At 41.3% G+C, this 16,515-nt stretch overlaps 1 protein-coding gene across 1 annotated transcript in view; it reads right to left on the bottom strand.

Annotated features, from left to right (window-relative positions):
- The window catches only part of ARHGAP20 (Rho GTPase activating protein 20), a 50,517-nt gene that overhangs the window by 13,451 nt on the left and 20,551 nt on the right, over positions 1-16,515 (bottom strand). The window contains exons 3-8 of the mRNA XM_009574931.1: positions 12,239-12,388; positions 10,285-10,326; positions 9,237-9,321; positions 6,305-6,382; positions 2,266-2,332; positions 187-369 (exon numbers count right to left, since the gene is read on the bottom strand). Of these exons, the coding sequence (XP_009573226.1) occupies positions 187-369; positions 2,266-2,332; positions 6,305-6,382; positions 9,237-9,321; positions 10,285-10,326; positions 12,239-12,388 (605 nt within the window). The remainder of the gene's footprint in view (positions 1-186; positions 370-2,265; positions 2,333-6,304; positions 6,383-9,236; positions 9,322-10,284; positions 10,327-12,238; positions 12,389-16,515) is intronic.

Raw genomic sequence — 16,515 nt, 5'->3', positions numbered from 1 at the left:
GATGACACACATACAACAGCACACTCAAATCAGGGAGAGGTACATTGCAAAATCCCCCGTGCAGCTGGAAGGTACATCTGTGTGCTCCTCTTCGCTTTCCACCCCCCCTCATCCCGGCATGTTTGCTTTCTATAGCAGAGCCAGGGAGGTAGCCAGGCTGTGGGTGAACGATGCGGGGCGACATACCGTTCAGCTGCTGGCACACAGCCAGGCGGCTTGGCTTCAGCACAAACTGGCACTGCAGCTCCTGGGGCAGCTGCTCCGTCAAGAAGGACCCCTGAAGCTGCCTGGGGCAGGCACAGTGCTTTGATCCATGGGGCATAGCATCGCGAATGTGGCTCATTTTAATTCCAAAGGGATATTCATGTCCTGTTCAAAGAGAAATCATAATAATCTGTGTTGGATTGACTGGAAACTTGCAAAACTCCATCTGCCTTGGAGGAAAAGCAGATTTTGCATGCTGGCCTGCAGCACTTTCTCTCTCAGTAATCTCAGAATTGATGCTTTTCTGCATATTTACATTGGCATAAATCATACACTGGCAGAGATGGAGTTACTGTTCAGTGTAGTTAAACACACATAAAAGTAAAATCAGACCTATTACAGCTGTATCACATACAAGCCCATCAGAAAAAATGTAAGTGACTATTTCTGAATTCAGTGTTTATTCTTTCTACTGCTTTACTTGTGACACTGAAAGTTTAGGTATTGGTTGCTCAAATGGTTCTGGCAAGAAATGAGATTTTGGGAGCAGTCATCTATCAAAGTTTTGCTGAGCATGCAAAACCAAAAAATTCAGTGTGAAAGTGATCTTCCCTCCCTCTCCATGCAACAGCCATCAACTCAGTCAAATGAGACACAATTACAGTTCCTGTCTGAGGCTGAAACAGGAAGGAAATGTTAATCACAGGACTAATGCAAATGAGCTATGCTCAGCATTAACGAGCATCTTTAGGGACTACACAGAGGCAATTCATTTCTGGAGAAGCTTTCAAAAATGCCACCAGAAAGACATTGTTCGGACTTGTCTAAAGACCTGGCAGTTGAAATATATTAAATATGGGCGCAATGTTAAGACGTTTTAGTTAACTTGCACTTAGACTTGAACACTGACAGTGTAAGAGACGTTATTTGAGATTATAGGTAGTATGAAGCTGAAGCACAAATTCTGATGTCTACCTATGATAAAAGCTGGCCTTATCTGATAAACCTTTGCATAAATATCAAGAACAGCACCAATTTTATATCAGATTCTTCTTTTCCAAGGATTGTAACTTGAATTTGCAGTGAGAGTCAGTCAATTAGAAAGGCCTTTCCCATTTCTGAATTCTCTGGTTCTATATTCAAAACCATGGCTGTGATTTTATATGAAGAAGCTACACATAGTAGTCAGAAAGACGAAGTCTGCTACGTTTCAAAGACAAAACAGTTTGCACTGTCTATAAGGTGCACAAGTTAGACATTTTATAAATATTAACATTGTCTGACTCCAGCAAAGCATTTGTAGCTAAGGCTGCTTAAAGTAGGAATGCTAAGATTTATTGAGGTTAGATTTGCAGGAGGAAAACAGAAAATCCACAAATTTTTCTTGTTCTAATCATCTGTGAACTCCTATAGCACAAGTAATGCCGGGCTTCTACAGGGAAAGGTTCTTAATAACAGGAAGGGATTTGTTCTCAGTGAATCATGGGCCAAAATCATATCACTCCATCCAATCACTTCTGAACTTTGGGTTGATTCCTGGGGAGGAAATATTTCAAAAACCATTTTAGAAAGTGCATAAGCAATAATTTGCTCCTAATCAGAGGGGAGCTGTCAGCCAGTAAGTTAACTTGAGCTGTGGAAGAATAGAACATTTCTCAAAACTCTGCTGAGTTTTGCTGAGGAGGGGAGTAAACAATGCTATTGGAAGTGTAGGAAGAAATATGGTAAAGCTGGACTGGCTTCAGGAGAGGAGGTGAGTGAGTGGAGAGGCTGAATCTGTAGAAAGACTTATGCTCATGCAGCAAAATTGGGGCAGAAATAAATGAACTTTTTCAACCTCTTAGTGACACAAGCAGACAATTGCTCTTCAAAACAAAGGATCAGCATCTGACTAGCTCCCCAAATAGGCAAACTTGCGTGACAGCGACATAAGAGAAAAAATGGGAAAACCAGAACAAAACAAAAGAGGAAACTGCATTTCAGCCTTCTCTGTATTTCTTGCTTCCTTCAGCACTAAAAACTGAGTGACTGTTGAAAAACAAAACCATGTCAAGAACTTACCAATAAGAGGGTAAGGAGCATCTTCTCTTCCTGAAATTACCCACAGCTTGTAGTCTTTTTCAGAGCCCTTTAAAACCAAAATTAAGAATAAGTTTGCCAGCCATTAAGAACAGGTTCGCGTTATGTTTCTCACAATATAAGGATAATCTGCACCTTGCCAGCGGGGTCAAAGGAACCCCCTTTGCTTTTGCAGTGCCCAAATTTGCCACTAGCAAAGCTTCTGAGTTGCGTCTGTCACGCGCAATATGTGACCAGGGTCCAGCTCTGAGCAGTGAGAGGGGCTGGAGCCCATCATTTCTGAAGGAAAAGGGGGAGATTTGCCCCAGTTCTTTCACTGCTCCTAGAACCAGAGGGCTGGAGGTCACAGCCTCCCGGGATTGTTTTTGAGGCCAGATCAAGACCTTAGCCACGCCAGACCTCCCAGCCACGTGGCTGAGTCAGTCCCCGGCCCGTGTGCCTCCCCACTCCCAGGAGTCTGGAAATGAGGCAGCCCCCAGCATGGAGGGGATCTCCGGTCCCGGGTGCTGCTCCTGGCCTCCAGCGCCTCTGTGCCCCACTTCTCCCCACTGGCACTGAGCAGCACCCAGACCTGAGGAGAGACAGGGCTGATCCCTCGGAGGGATTACAGATAAGCAGCATGAAGCGGGGGCCTGCTGTGGAGCATGTGGCAGACAGTGAGCAGTTTGTGTGAGCTAAGGTGACCCTTCAGCTCTGTCCTGAGTACCAGGGTAATCGCATTCGCTGGGACGTGCTCTGGCACATAGGCACCCCCAACCTCACACCTGAGACCTCTGCTCCACCATCTCTCCAGCTCCTCTACAGAGCTCAGGCTCGCCAGCCGACAGCATCCTGTACCCTGTGCTGGAGAGCAGGGCAGGAGCACCCTTGCCTGAGACCTGAGCCCGCAGTGATGATGCCAAGGTGAGGATGGCACCCAAGGGGCTCCTGGCACTCAATGCTGCCCCAAAATCTCCTCGTAGGGCTGCCGTCAGCCTTTTGTCCAGCCCTTTTCTGTGGAAGGGCTTGGGAGCGCTGGATGGTGCTTTAAGACTGCTGAGCATTCTTTTAAAATTTACAGTGGAGACAACAAATTTACATCAAAGGAGACAATTTGCAGAGGATTGGAGAATGTGAACATCTTTCGGAAAAGCTGTGTAAAACCGCTGATTTGAAAGCAAATTCTAAATATTGCCTTTAGCATAAATATACAAGTCAATGTTGCAGTTTAACTGAAGAACAGTACATTATTTCAGATATGACAGTGAGACAATAGAGATAAAAAGAATAACATTTAATATAAACCACTCTCAGGACAAAAGGTAATAGCAAGTGGATAAATACACTGTGTGAAAAGTGATCTATTATACCTTAAATCCCTTTTCAGTGACACTGCTAAATCAGGATAATTAAAGTCTGAAAGTTTTCTGGCTACAAAAGGTGATAAATACCTCATGACAGTATTTAATAAGCTCTAAAATTAAATCCTACCTCCTTTTAAACAGATTTGCCTACTATCCTGCGTTGTCTGGACCTTTATCCAGTGCCCAGAGCTTTTAAGACTCTTTCTGCTTGCTGCATGCACCCGGTGTAATGCTGATACACCCAATAAAGCCTTCACAGTTTGCTCTCTGACTGACAGAGCTTTCTGGCCCATATTAGCACTGCTGTTAAGTTAGCTAGCAGGGGGCAGAAGGAAAATAAATAGGCTTTGGAGACATCTCTGATGCCTTAGGGCAAGCAGCCAGGAGCAAATAAATACAGCTGAGGAGCACAAGAAAGGGTATTTACTTTTCCTTTTAAATATATATATGAAAGAGTTTGTTGCTGTGAAGGGGAAGCAAGGGAAGGGGAAGAGCTAGTAAGCGCAGTTTCAGGAGGCAGACTGCCCATCTCTCGATTGCAAATGTTGTCCTTTATGGGCTTTATAAGGCCATTTGTCAGTACAAATATGACTGTCCCAGAAAAATCAGCAAGTGTACTTACGGAGCTGGGAAACCCAAGGTCCTTCTTTCTGCCCCACTTGGTAATTTGGAACAGATGATCAATGCCATTTTGCACGAACTAGTTGTCATTTTACCAGACAAACCACAGAGGGAAAAACCCTGATGCGTTAAACCAGAGTGAACTCAGCCAAAGTAATAGCCCCATTAATCACACATGTGAAATGTAGTTTTTATAATTGCCATTGAAAAGTCGTAGAGCTCCTTTGAAGTGGTTCCCTCTGGACATAAATAAAAAACCTTGAGACGGCGTATAAGGAAAAGCTTCCACTCAGAACGATTCTACGAGGGGGTTGGGTGTTTGATTGATATATAGGCTACAGCTTAATTTATTTAGCTTGTTTGATTTTATTGCTAATCTTATGATATGCCTCTAATGAAAAAGGCTTTATGCTATGAAGATGCAGTGAAAAAATGTGGTATATTACTTGGGAAAATAATTCTGCAGGCAAGATTTTACATCTTTCAGATGGTTTTCATTCTTTTTCCACTTGAAATAAAAATGCAAAGAGGAGGAAAGGGTTGATTGTGATACATACAAAAGAACACAAAGCTGAAACCTAACCATCTCCTCCTCCTGCTCATCTCAAATAAAATATTCTCTTCCAATACTATCATTTTCCTGTTTTTTCTGTACACAAAATGATGAAGTGCAAATGACACCCATAAAATGGAAAAAAGCGAAACACATCACAGTGAAGACTTGCAGTTGTAATACAGCGCAGTCTCTTGATTTTTGGTGCAGACTGGGGTAGACAATGGGATGGATTTTAACTCACATATTATCCTCTTCATCTTGCAGTCCCTCTATCAACTCCAGAGCTACCTGAATTGGATAGACTGCTGGATCCCAAGTTCGGCCCAGAGCCACAGCCCTGGTGTAAAGGGGATGTCTGAGCCATAACAAGACAGATAGATAGCCAGAAATTGCTGTACCTAGGAAATACCAAGCTAGCAGAATAGGCCCCTGGATGCATTAAAAGCCTGCATAAATTATGGATAATGAATGCTAGGGAAGGCAAATTCTGAGGTTAGTCTCACTTTTGCTGGGTGTCTCCGGAAGCCTTGGGGACACACAAGAATGTCATTTGGCCCTATTTGACTCTTCAAACTCAGGGCTATGGTACGGAAAGTCTTGTCAGATTCCATGCAATGAGATCAATGTATACCTCAAGACTAAGACATTTTAAAAAATCTTGTTACCCATGCAGCAGACTGACAGGCCAGTTAAAAATCTGTCATCCAGGAGCTTCTATGACCATCAGTGTTGGTTGGAGCCACGTTGTGAAACAATGAGAGAAACAGAATAAGGGAGCCAGAATTATTATCCCTGGCACTGATTCATTATTACAGCTAAGGCACTACCTTGTCCTGTTTAGAGCAAAGGGAGCCAGTTGAGGCAGTACTTGATCTACTAGGAATCGCTGCATCTACTTGGTGCACTATCCTGCGCTATCTTAAGTGCTGTAAAAGTCTTTTTCCAAAACAGTTTCAGGCCATTGCTTCAATTGGATACATTCAGATTCTGTGCAATCACTCAGTTACATTTGTATCTCACATGACACTAAAGGTCCATGGATATTTAGAGTGTCTGATTTGGACACTTGAGAGCAGTGCTTGTACTTGTAATCTGGGGACACAGCTGATCATGCACATTTGCACACTTTGAAACCAACTAACAAGCAGGTCAATAGGTTTCCTGTTCACACTGAAGTATGCAAAAGGAGCTGTATCAAACTCTCACTTCTTCTGTCAAGATATCTCCTCTTGGGCATCAGCAAAACAGATTTAAAAGAAGCTTCAAACATGACGGATCCCTTACAGGGACGAGAAACTTATTCAAAACTTTCAAGGCACTTGATGATCTCTGGAGGTCTATGTATTAGCTAGGCACTTTTGCTTCATTTCAACAACACTGAATTGCTATGATAAAAGATTTAATTAATGTTCATATCCTAAAACTTGGGAAAAGTGCAGAAGAAGATTTGATTATTAAAATGACTACAAAAAGACTCATTAAAACTGGTGTAAGGACTTACATTAACTCCCAGCTGCTGCAGGGCCATGAGAATTACATCATTTGCTGTATCAACATTGGTTACACTTAAGGTTTTTGACTGTGAACAGAAAAAAGGAGAAGGGGAAAGTGGCATTAAAAATTTGGATTTGCAAAGAGTACCTGAAGTGCAATAGCTCTGCATAATTCATTGTTGAAAAATGGAGAATATCCTGTTAAAATTTCATTGATAAATAAGTTATACTACATAGATAAAGACCCAGCTGTCTGAGACCAAGGTTTGATTCCTCTGTTTTGTCACATACCTTCTGTATTTGCTCCCTGCTTCCCCAACAACTCCATCAGATGAGAGAGTGCCATGATTACTGGGGACAAGACCTCCACATTAAAACATGCAAAAAGATACAGCCACCAACTGCGCTTTAGACACTGCATGAGGGACACTTAATGGTTTGATTAATTTAAAAGCATACAAGTTTCCTTTGAAAAAAATTAGGTTTTTGGTGGAATAAGACGTTCTCATATCAATTGTTAATAATTTCCATCCTTTTCTATTGAAGATCTCCCTGGTAAGAAAATACTGTACATGGGCTGTTCATCTCTATATCCTTTGCCACTTTCTATATAGACTTCTCAAAGCTAGATTTGGCTTAATACCAGAAATGCTTCCTGCTGGTAATCTTTCATCCAGTTAAAATGCTACCTCTCTGGCATCCACCAGAATCTGCTGATCGGCAGTATGGAAAAGCACAGATCTGCAGAAACACTGCTTTCTAAATAGCTACAGTGACCAGCACGAAGTGCTGAGCTTCGTGTCAGAGAAAGTGCTACTTTCCACAAGGCAGTCTTTCCAGAGTGAGATTTCAGCACCTGCTGCCTGGCACCAGTATTACTCCCGTACAGCTGGGCAATGCTCTGTACCTCCGCACCATGGGTTGCTCTTATGCAGGGCAGCGCATTTCAAACACACCAGGATTAATGACTCCATCCTCAGCCCTGCCAGGATGTGGCAGCACTGCTGCCATCACCTTGCAGAGGCAAAAACAAGTGGGGAGAGCATGTCCAGAGTGGTTTTTGCTTGCACCATCACACCCACACTGGCCTCACTTCCAAGTCGACGGGCAGCTCCCACACAACAAGCAGAAGTTACTAAGCCCTCTTTACAGGCATGCTAGTTTGGCTCTGCTGACAAGATGACACAGCTTTTGGATTGCAGCTGGTCCACGGCCATCCTAAAGCCCTGGCAGAACAAACGTATGCCCACTGCAACAAACCACCCAGGTATATCCAATGGCCCAAAGAAGGGAAAGTGGCAGAGCCGGGATGTAAATGTTCACTGCAAGTCCCAAGACAGTTTGCTATACCCTGCTCCCCTGTGTAGCATATCAACTTTATACTGGCCATAGGATGTTCACGTGAAACAAACCCATGACATTTTGCATTTAGAAATCTGAGCTGTACATTTGTGTAAGTCTCTGATGGCTGCCATGGCAATCAAAGGCAAGTAGTGATAATACTGTATATCTTGCTTCAGGACATATCTGAATGCTCATACCATAAAAAAATTAACATTTGCCTGAAGCAATGACATCTGGCTCTCAGGAGGAGGTCAGCACATTTGCATAAGTTTTGTTCTTGGCTTGAATATAATAAAATGGTTTGTGTCTTGTGTTCAGCCTTCCCTACCCTCCAAAAATGAAATAATTCTTGGGCATCTCCAGCTGCTGTAGCACAGGGACCACAGTGCCATAAGAACTATTTGCATCACAAAGTTCCCATCTGCTCCTCCACTGTTTTGTTACTGATAATAGCTAGACTACAGTGTGTCGTTTCTAGGACTGTCAGGATCAGGAAACCATACTTGGCACATAAGCTAATTATAGCTAAGGAGACAAGATATTTAAAAAAAGCCCAAACAAACCCTGGTACAAGAGTGCAACACCGGCGTGCATGTATGATTTATAGACATTTACACCTGAGCACACCTTGATCCACAGTCCTGCATTTGAACTATCATCACAATTATTGTTATTTTTTATTAACAGTTGTCTTAGCAACCTGGCAATTCTAACTATTATCGTTTCCTTAATAATGATTTTCTGAAAAAAGGCAGACAGCTTTATGCTTATGTCTATGCAAATACAGAATTCTAAGTGGAGATTCACTGTTGGGCAAAGACCTCCAATGAAGTCTAACTTCTGTAAAAATTTCTCATGTCCTTGCAAATGCTCTTTAGGTTTCTGAGCATGAAATACAGATCTTAAAAGCACAGTTAGAAAGAAAGGACAAATGTGTAAGAAGCAGAGGAAGAATGGATGGATTATCACTGAATGCTAGGCTATCCCTAGGGAACTGGCCTCATACAAGAATTTAGTTTAAATTGGTTAAAAATGACTTAGTAAAAAAGGTGCAAATCACCCTGTGGATGACCTTTCTTTACCAATTTACCTTGTGCCTATAAATTCACCAACATCAGTTAGTTGATGGAAAACATGTTTAAGGCAATTTCAGGGTGTTCATATAGACAGCTTTACTGACTTACGATCATTATAAACAATAAAACACATTGCAACGTTGCAGAATTGAATTAAGGCAGCTGTGGGTTTAGATCAGTTTTACAAGCAAAAAAAGGGTACATTGTACTGGCATTTGTGAAGATGCTTATGTATAAGTTCCACTAGAGGTGTTTCTTGGGACTTCACACCATACAGTCTTTAGTTTGTGTGCCAGAACCAGTATTTCTTATCAAGCACACTGTCTTTAAAAAGGAACTCATGTATTAAACACAGGAAACAAACATTTCAGGGCTGCATATGCTGAGTCTTTTAAAGGGGTTAGATCCTTAAAGGAGGTTGCAACCCAAAGGAACCCTCCCAATATCCAAAGGATTTATAGGTGACTAGCACTCATAGGTGATGTGGATTTAGACCCCTGGTTAGCTCAAGAGCACTTACATATGCACAAGTTCCCACGTCCTTTGCAATTATCTTCAGAGGAATGCTTTTAGGATAGTCCTTTTCCTTCTCTTCTCTTATTCGACTGACAAAACAAGTACAAAACAAGTAAATTTTTAATATCGTAAATACAAATAGCAAAATGGAGATTTAAATAGCAATCAAGCAATAACTGGATGAGAAGCAGATTATTTGCAGATGTACTGCAGTAGAAAGATCTCTGAGGACAAGAAAGCATCCAGCAATATCTCGAAGGGATGCTGACCGTGGCCCCCAGCAATGCCCTGTTGTATTAAAGTTCATTGTAGAAATCAGTGTAAGCAGCAGAGAAACTGGATTTAAAAAATCAAGCTAAAACTACCCATCATTGTGATGCCTCAGTCTGCAGTATAGGCTCCTACTGGAATCAGTTACATCCCATTGTACAGACCAGTCCAAAAGACTGAACAGGAGAAGAGTGAATTAGAAATCATCTCCAGCAAGGATGATTTAAACAACCCCAGGAACTCTGAAGACTCAGATAAAGACACAAACCTCAACCAGCAGAACTAGGTGACCAGAAAACAAAACCACCACTAGTAGTTTTCTGCTGAAACACTGACTGAAATAAGACAGCTCTATTTACGCAAACCCTCCCACCATACCCTCCAGCCTGGGGTCCATTTTGTAAGACCAAAATACAGCCAGCCATGAGCAGCAGGTAGGTTAGAGCAGAGGTTCCTGAGCTGGGCTTGCTTAGATGCCATCACCACGGAAAGAGCCCCAGGCTCAACTAAAGTGATGGTTTAGGGAAGGGACCATGTGTCACAGGAATCACTCCAGTTTTGTGCTGAGCCACGTTCAGGCACAGGGAAGCGTTTCCCTCCTTGTATAGTGATCATTGCATGAATAGCACATACCATCTTCTGCAGGGAGAAAGCATGAGATGTTTTTTTTTCTTAATATCACTTTGAAAGAGCTTATCTATCATGATGGCATAGGTACCACAGCTTGGGAATTACTGGTCTAGTGATTTCAAAGTGTCTTCAAAGATTGTATAATAAAGTACCTTTGCAAAAAAGACAGCCATGTTTCCTTTTGTTCTGCAGACCTGCAAGAATTATAGAAAAACAGGGACAGATCAGTCATCATTCTAATACAAAAATAGCCCTTGTACAAACCACGGTGGAATAGACTGCTTCTTGGTTGCAATTTCCATAAATACCTACAAAAACTAAAAGGTTTTTCCAGATTTGAATGAAAAATCTGTTTCCCTGCAAAATCAACTGAAAAGCCTGCCACAGAGATCAAAAGCCCCAGTTACCAGCTTTTATATGGAAGTTAAAGCTTTACCAGTGAATTCAGTAGGAAATGGGTTGAGTTCTTAAACTAGTGTCCAAATAGAAGAGGAGTGCACTTTAAAATAAGAGTTTAATTCAAAAGTTTAAAGGTATTTCCTCAAGTATACAGACTTCTTTCCGCTTTCACTATTCTAATTCTCTTCTTACTTATTACTTGGTTTATGACCACATTACAAAGTACACATAAGCCACAATGAAAAAAGGTCCCATTGTACTTAGTAGGGTTTAACTTTGGACATTTTAAGGCTTATCTCATTTATCTTTATCTCGTTTATACACTTTCAAGGATACAAACTGTCCAGTTAAATGTAGCTAATAATAGGATAGTGCAAGGAATCTAACCTAATTTTGCTTCAACTTTCTTGAATTAAATCCTGCCCCAGATGGAGTAACTGCTATTCCCACCGCTGCTTCTGCAAATCAAGTTCTTCAAATTTTCAGAGCAGGCATTTAGGGAACTACAAACATACTGAACGATGCTGTGAGGGGAATGCACACTTTATAAACATTAAAAATGTGATTCTGTTTTGGGTGCTTCAATTCTGTCAGATATGCATCTACGGACTCATGCATGGCGGTTTAGATTTTTCTGTGTACCACCAGACATAAAATAATTTCACTTCTATAAAATCTCTGACTCTGTTTTGATTGAACCTATTGCTTTCCTATCCAACTACTTTCTGATAGCTATAAAGAATCATGTACTGTCTCTAGATCAAAGCTCATGCTTATTGGCAAGAGTTCAATGGAAAGTCAATAGAAAATTTCAGCTTTGTTTCAGGACTATTAAGTGAAAAAAACAGAAACAGCACAACCAGCTCAATAGAGAGCAGTTTGTGCACAGCATTCTCTTCGGATATGGACAACGTGACATACAAATTAAGCTGCATGCGTCAGCTTTTGCTTTCTGTTGGTAAAGAGGAAAATGCATTTCCCAAGACCCAGCCAAATTACTGTGGCTAAGCAGCTGGGATTTCAGGGGGACGGTGCCCTCCCTTATCTAAAGTGACGACAGAGCCCTCCCACTGAGACTAAAATTAGCCTAATCACTGAAATTAGCTCTACAGCCCTTATGTGTCCTACAGTCAATACTGCAAAGACTGCCCAAAAATCTTTCTCTCTATTAAAATTCAGAGATTCTGCTTTAAGAGGAATTTTGACATTTTCTCTGGCACAATTAAATTAAAAAGAGAAATAGGACAAGGTCAGTATTTCACTGTATGTTTCCTGCTACTTCCAATACAAGCTCTTCTGTTTAAAAGTGTCCTACGAGGGTCTCTTTGATCCTTTCATCAGCTTGGCTGCTTACTATTTGTAGTTCATCTTATTAATTAGCCAAGGTGTTTGTCAAATTATACCCCAAAAAAGAGAATTTCCACTGAGCAAGTTTGCAGCACAGGCAGTGCTTTGCTAAATCACGTATTTTCTCAAATTTTTAAGTGATAAGCGAGTATCACTGCCACATTTGCAGAGAGACAGAAGATGAGGCATGGAGGTTAAGTGACTTGCTCACAGCAGTAGAAGGAATTGGTTTAAGAATCGGTAAGTTCCTGCTTCCCACCTTCACTGGTGCTGAAATGAATCCGAGATACCCGGACGCGTTACCCGTCAGCCTAAAAACATTTAAGTTACTTGGTAAATAAAACATATCTCAATTCTTACCTGAAATTTGCCACACAGTTTGTGGTGGGCCAGCCCAAAACAAAGGACCTCTCTGGGTCTGTGCTGCCTTCACAGACTTCTTCTGTACAAAATGCTGTCCACATCTCACAGAGACGTGCTTGGCACTTTAGTTTGAAATGAGAATGTGACCTGCCAGCAGAAATTCACAGGTATGTCACACACATGAAAACATAGCAAGGCAGGTTAAACAACTCAGAGTTTCTTCTTCCTTCAGGCATATGTGAATCTTGCATTGGAGCTGATGGAAGAAGCACTTCTGCTTTAGTTAAAGCAAGCAATGTTTTATTTGGGTTGCATATAAAAATATATCAATTTCTCATCTAAATGGGATCAACAGATACCTTATATGTGGGAAAAATTGGTTGCTTGCGGCATCCCTGGACATCCCCCTTCTTGGGAGAAAAATTCTCCCCACCTGTAGAGCTCCCCTCCAAATCTCGCCATGAGGCAGATATTGCCACTCGTGTTGGACCCTCCTTTCAGCGACTTTAATGCCATTGAGGAGTTTACAGTACAGTTGGATTGCTTAGCCCGAGGGTCAACAACTATGGTGACTTTAAGTAGCGACAACTAGGCAATCCTAAAAAAAGAACAAGCAGAAAACTTCCATTTGTGTTAACTACAGCACAGGTCACATACAGCCTCCACAAACTCACTGAATGGTAGCTTTAAGCCCACACCACTTGGAGAACGAGCCAGGACTTTGTGCATTCTCAAAATACCTAGTCATTTACAAGGAAGATACATAATTTCCCCAATTTTTAAAAATTTGGCCCTTCCTGTATTTTGTCCTACTAAACATTAGAGTACAGTAAAGGTCAAATTTACAGACTTTCACTTTTTTATTTCAATTTTTTTCTTCCACTTAATTTCTCATGATAAGTCTCCTTCCTTTGTAGGATTGGTGGGCACCAGTGCTATGTGAGAAACAAGTAAAATCTCACAAAGTCAGTCCAGCTCTGTAGCAATGCAACAGCCACTCACTTCAAGGCAGGTTTGCACTAGAGGCCTTGCAGATTGAATTACCTGGGCTATGGATCTCCTGGGTCAGCAGGGAAAGGCTGGAGGAGAAGTGTTCCCTCCCTGAAAATATTTTGCCCTTCTAATCCAAGGACTGCAAGCCAGAGCATGTCAGCTCAACACTGTCTTGCAAATGTAGATGGGGGACAGTGCCAGGCACCGTGGTGATTAGTGCTCTATAAATAAATATGCCAGGTAAGCAGTTTCTTAGAGCTTTGATACACACGGACTACCTTCTCTGAGATTAATCTCATTTACAAGGTATTTGATTTAGGACAGACTGAACTAATACAGTCTGAAACATGAAAATACTTCAACCTTGCGGCTTTAAAGAGGACATAGATAAACTTGCAGTGCCCTGACTGGTCGGAGGTTTCCAGCTGACATTATGCTAACAAGTGTAGTGGGCAGAGCAACACTAAAAACCCAGCAGCGTTTACAGTGGTGGGCAAGAAAGGACCATCAGTTCATATCACATCTGGCAAAAAGGTGCACTTCAATTAGATCACCATAAAATACTGTAAAATACCATCTCAAGTTCATGTATTTTTTAAACTATACCATGGTGTTTCCTGGTCAGCTGTACATTTCACCTCTCTTTACTCCATTACATTTTGTTACCCCATCAAAGAAAAACTTAAAGTACAGGAGAACATTTCAACCACTCGTCAGCAAATCAGTTTGTGATGCAATGAGTAAGATCTGTCAAGAATACAGAAATAACTGTAACTGATTGACCACAGAATGAACTGTAATGTAGATTTACAAAAAATTACAGCTGTGAATTCTAATGTAGATGTTAATAAATGGATGCCTGGTCTGACTCCAGCGAATCAATCTCTTGACCCTCCCTTTCTCCTCAATTTCTTTTTCCCATTACGCAGTACAGTGAACTCTCTACATGCTGTTTCACTTTTTTAACATTTACAGTTCATAAAGCCAGACCCCTACAGTGCCAGTAGCGGGTGTCGGCAGGGTGTTGGCAGAAGGACAAAGATGTTCTCCAATCATGCTTAATGTATATTCTTACCCCGTTTGCCATGTCTAGTTGCAGCTCTCAGCTATTATCAGTATTCAAGTGGCCTGGTTTGCAGAGGCACTGAAACAGTAGCCTCCTTTAACATCTAAAGAGCCTGAAGTATAATTTTATCTCTGTGATCTGCCATGTCCTTTATGCAATCCATGGGTTCTCAGTGTTTGTGAAATGTGGGTCTTTTATTTAAGTGCCAAAGCATTACCTCTAGAAATGAATATATCATCGCTGACTAAGGAAGCAGCATGACTGAACATGTGAAAAATGGAAAGAGTAACAATCTAACGAAGATTTTATTTATTTATTAAGGAAGTAAGTCCCCTTGCAAGTGTTCCACCGTAAACATCAGGCAGATCCAGAGTCCACTGAAATCAACAGAAAAATCATGAACATCAATGGTGTAGGTATTGATGCACCCCAAATTGTGCCACCTCAGCAGAGTAAACTCAGTTCCTTTTGCTTTCTGTAAGTGGCAATTGGATACCTTACGGCCAGTTAACAGATGGAAGATTAACTTCTCACTAGATTTGCTAATCTCCTTAATAGGAGGACCCTCTTACAAAAGCATTAATGAGATTGCTACCGTAATTCCATGTATGTACTCAACCATCAATTTCTATGTCCAGCCACGCTGGGAAAATAACCTTAAAATATATAGTGTATATATGCATGTATGTATTACAAAGGAGAAAGAGGAAGCCATTTCTCTGTGCCTCCCACACAAAAACTTATGTAAGAAACCTTGATCATTGAAATGACAAATCCTTGAAATATTTACTCTGCCAAATTAAAACACACAGTCTCTGTAAGAAATCTAATCAATATATAGAAAACAGTATAACATTTTACGTACTTAACATTGGCTTAGTGTTTTCAATCAATTTATGCTTTATTCTTCACATGAAGGCAGTAAAAACAGAGACAGAAGCACAGCATGTGAGTATTATTCTTATTTTTTATAAGCTGGGCTAATGCATGATCTGAAAAGATAACAGTCTACATTTCAAAAATTATTAGAAAGTAGCAGAAAACGAACCTACAGGCACCTTGTCCAAAGTCATACACAGACCAGTTGTAGAGAGGACTTACCCCCCACAAATTTCTGTGGGAGCAATGCCAATTCACTGCCTTTAAGCAGGAGCTCAGTGCTGTACAGGAGTTTACTCAGCAAGCTCAGAGGACACAAGATACTTGTTGCTCTCTTTAGGAAAAACTTGTACCCATTTGCTGATCATACTAAGTCTAATTATACATGAGCTCCCTTTGTACAGTGACTGGCTACCTGCAGCTGAGCTGACACCAGTACAGCGCCGAGCTGTACCTAAGATATCTTAGGTGTTCATAAGCCCCAAGCTGAAAAACTACTTAACACAAAAGAGTATTACAAATTTTTAGCACCTTCACAAGGAATAATTCTGAAGTTAAGTCAGATTCAACTGTATCATTAATTCTGTCCTGGTGACTTGCTGTCTTGACTCTGCATCAGCTATTAAAATGTCAATAACAATCAATAGTCACGGCTGCATAGCAATACACACCACTCAGGTTTTTCCTCTAGGAATCAGCAGTGGTATTTTAGTGTGAGATATCTTTAAAAATGCTGACTTTTAAGTAGCATTCATTAGTGACAGCTCTGATGCTTTAATTGCTGACAGGGCAGCTGTAGAGAGAACATCCCAATTAGTTCTTTAAAATACATGAAGTGATATCACTCAAAATACTATTTTTACCATTTCTAGCAGAGACTTGATCCCCCTCCCCCTTTTTCACATGCAGAAGCACAATTTGTTCTGTTCCACCTTCTTCAAACACTGCAGACTCTTCACCACACTAAATCAAATGCTGTAAGAGCCGTTACTACTCCCTGGGGACCAGATTTTGGAGTGGTTACACAGAGTAGTACTTTACTATGCAAATAGTCCCTCTGGGACCCAGCCAAACCTGCAGTAATGTGCAGCTCAGCCTGGGTTGTAACATTGCTTCTGCTCAGCATGCTGACCAGGGAGGGAGGGATTCATCTCACCTGACTTTAATCTTCTACAATTTAGGAGCTTAGATCTAAGCTAGTGAGACTATGCCCGCTGAATAGCTAGTGGACAGAACGAGAGACCCCCAAGAGCGTGACTCCCCTCACCCACTGTCAGCACTCTTTCAGGGTCAGGTGATTTTCCTGCAGGAAGGTGCTGGCTTTCCCTCAGTAACT

The sequence above is a fragment of the Fulmarus glacialis genome, unplaced genomic scaffold, assembly GCF_000690835.1.
Source record: "Fulmarus glacialis isolate BGI_N327 unplaced genomic scaffold, ASM69083v1 scaffold36193, whole genome shotgun sequence".
NCBI lineage: Eukaryota > Metazoa > Chordata > Aves > Procellariiformes > Procellariidae > Fulmarus > Fulmarus glacialis.
This window is presented reverse-complemented; position numbering and strand designations above follow the sequence as displayed.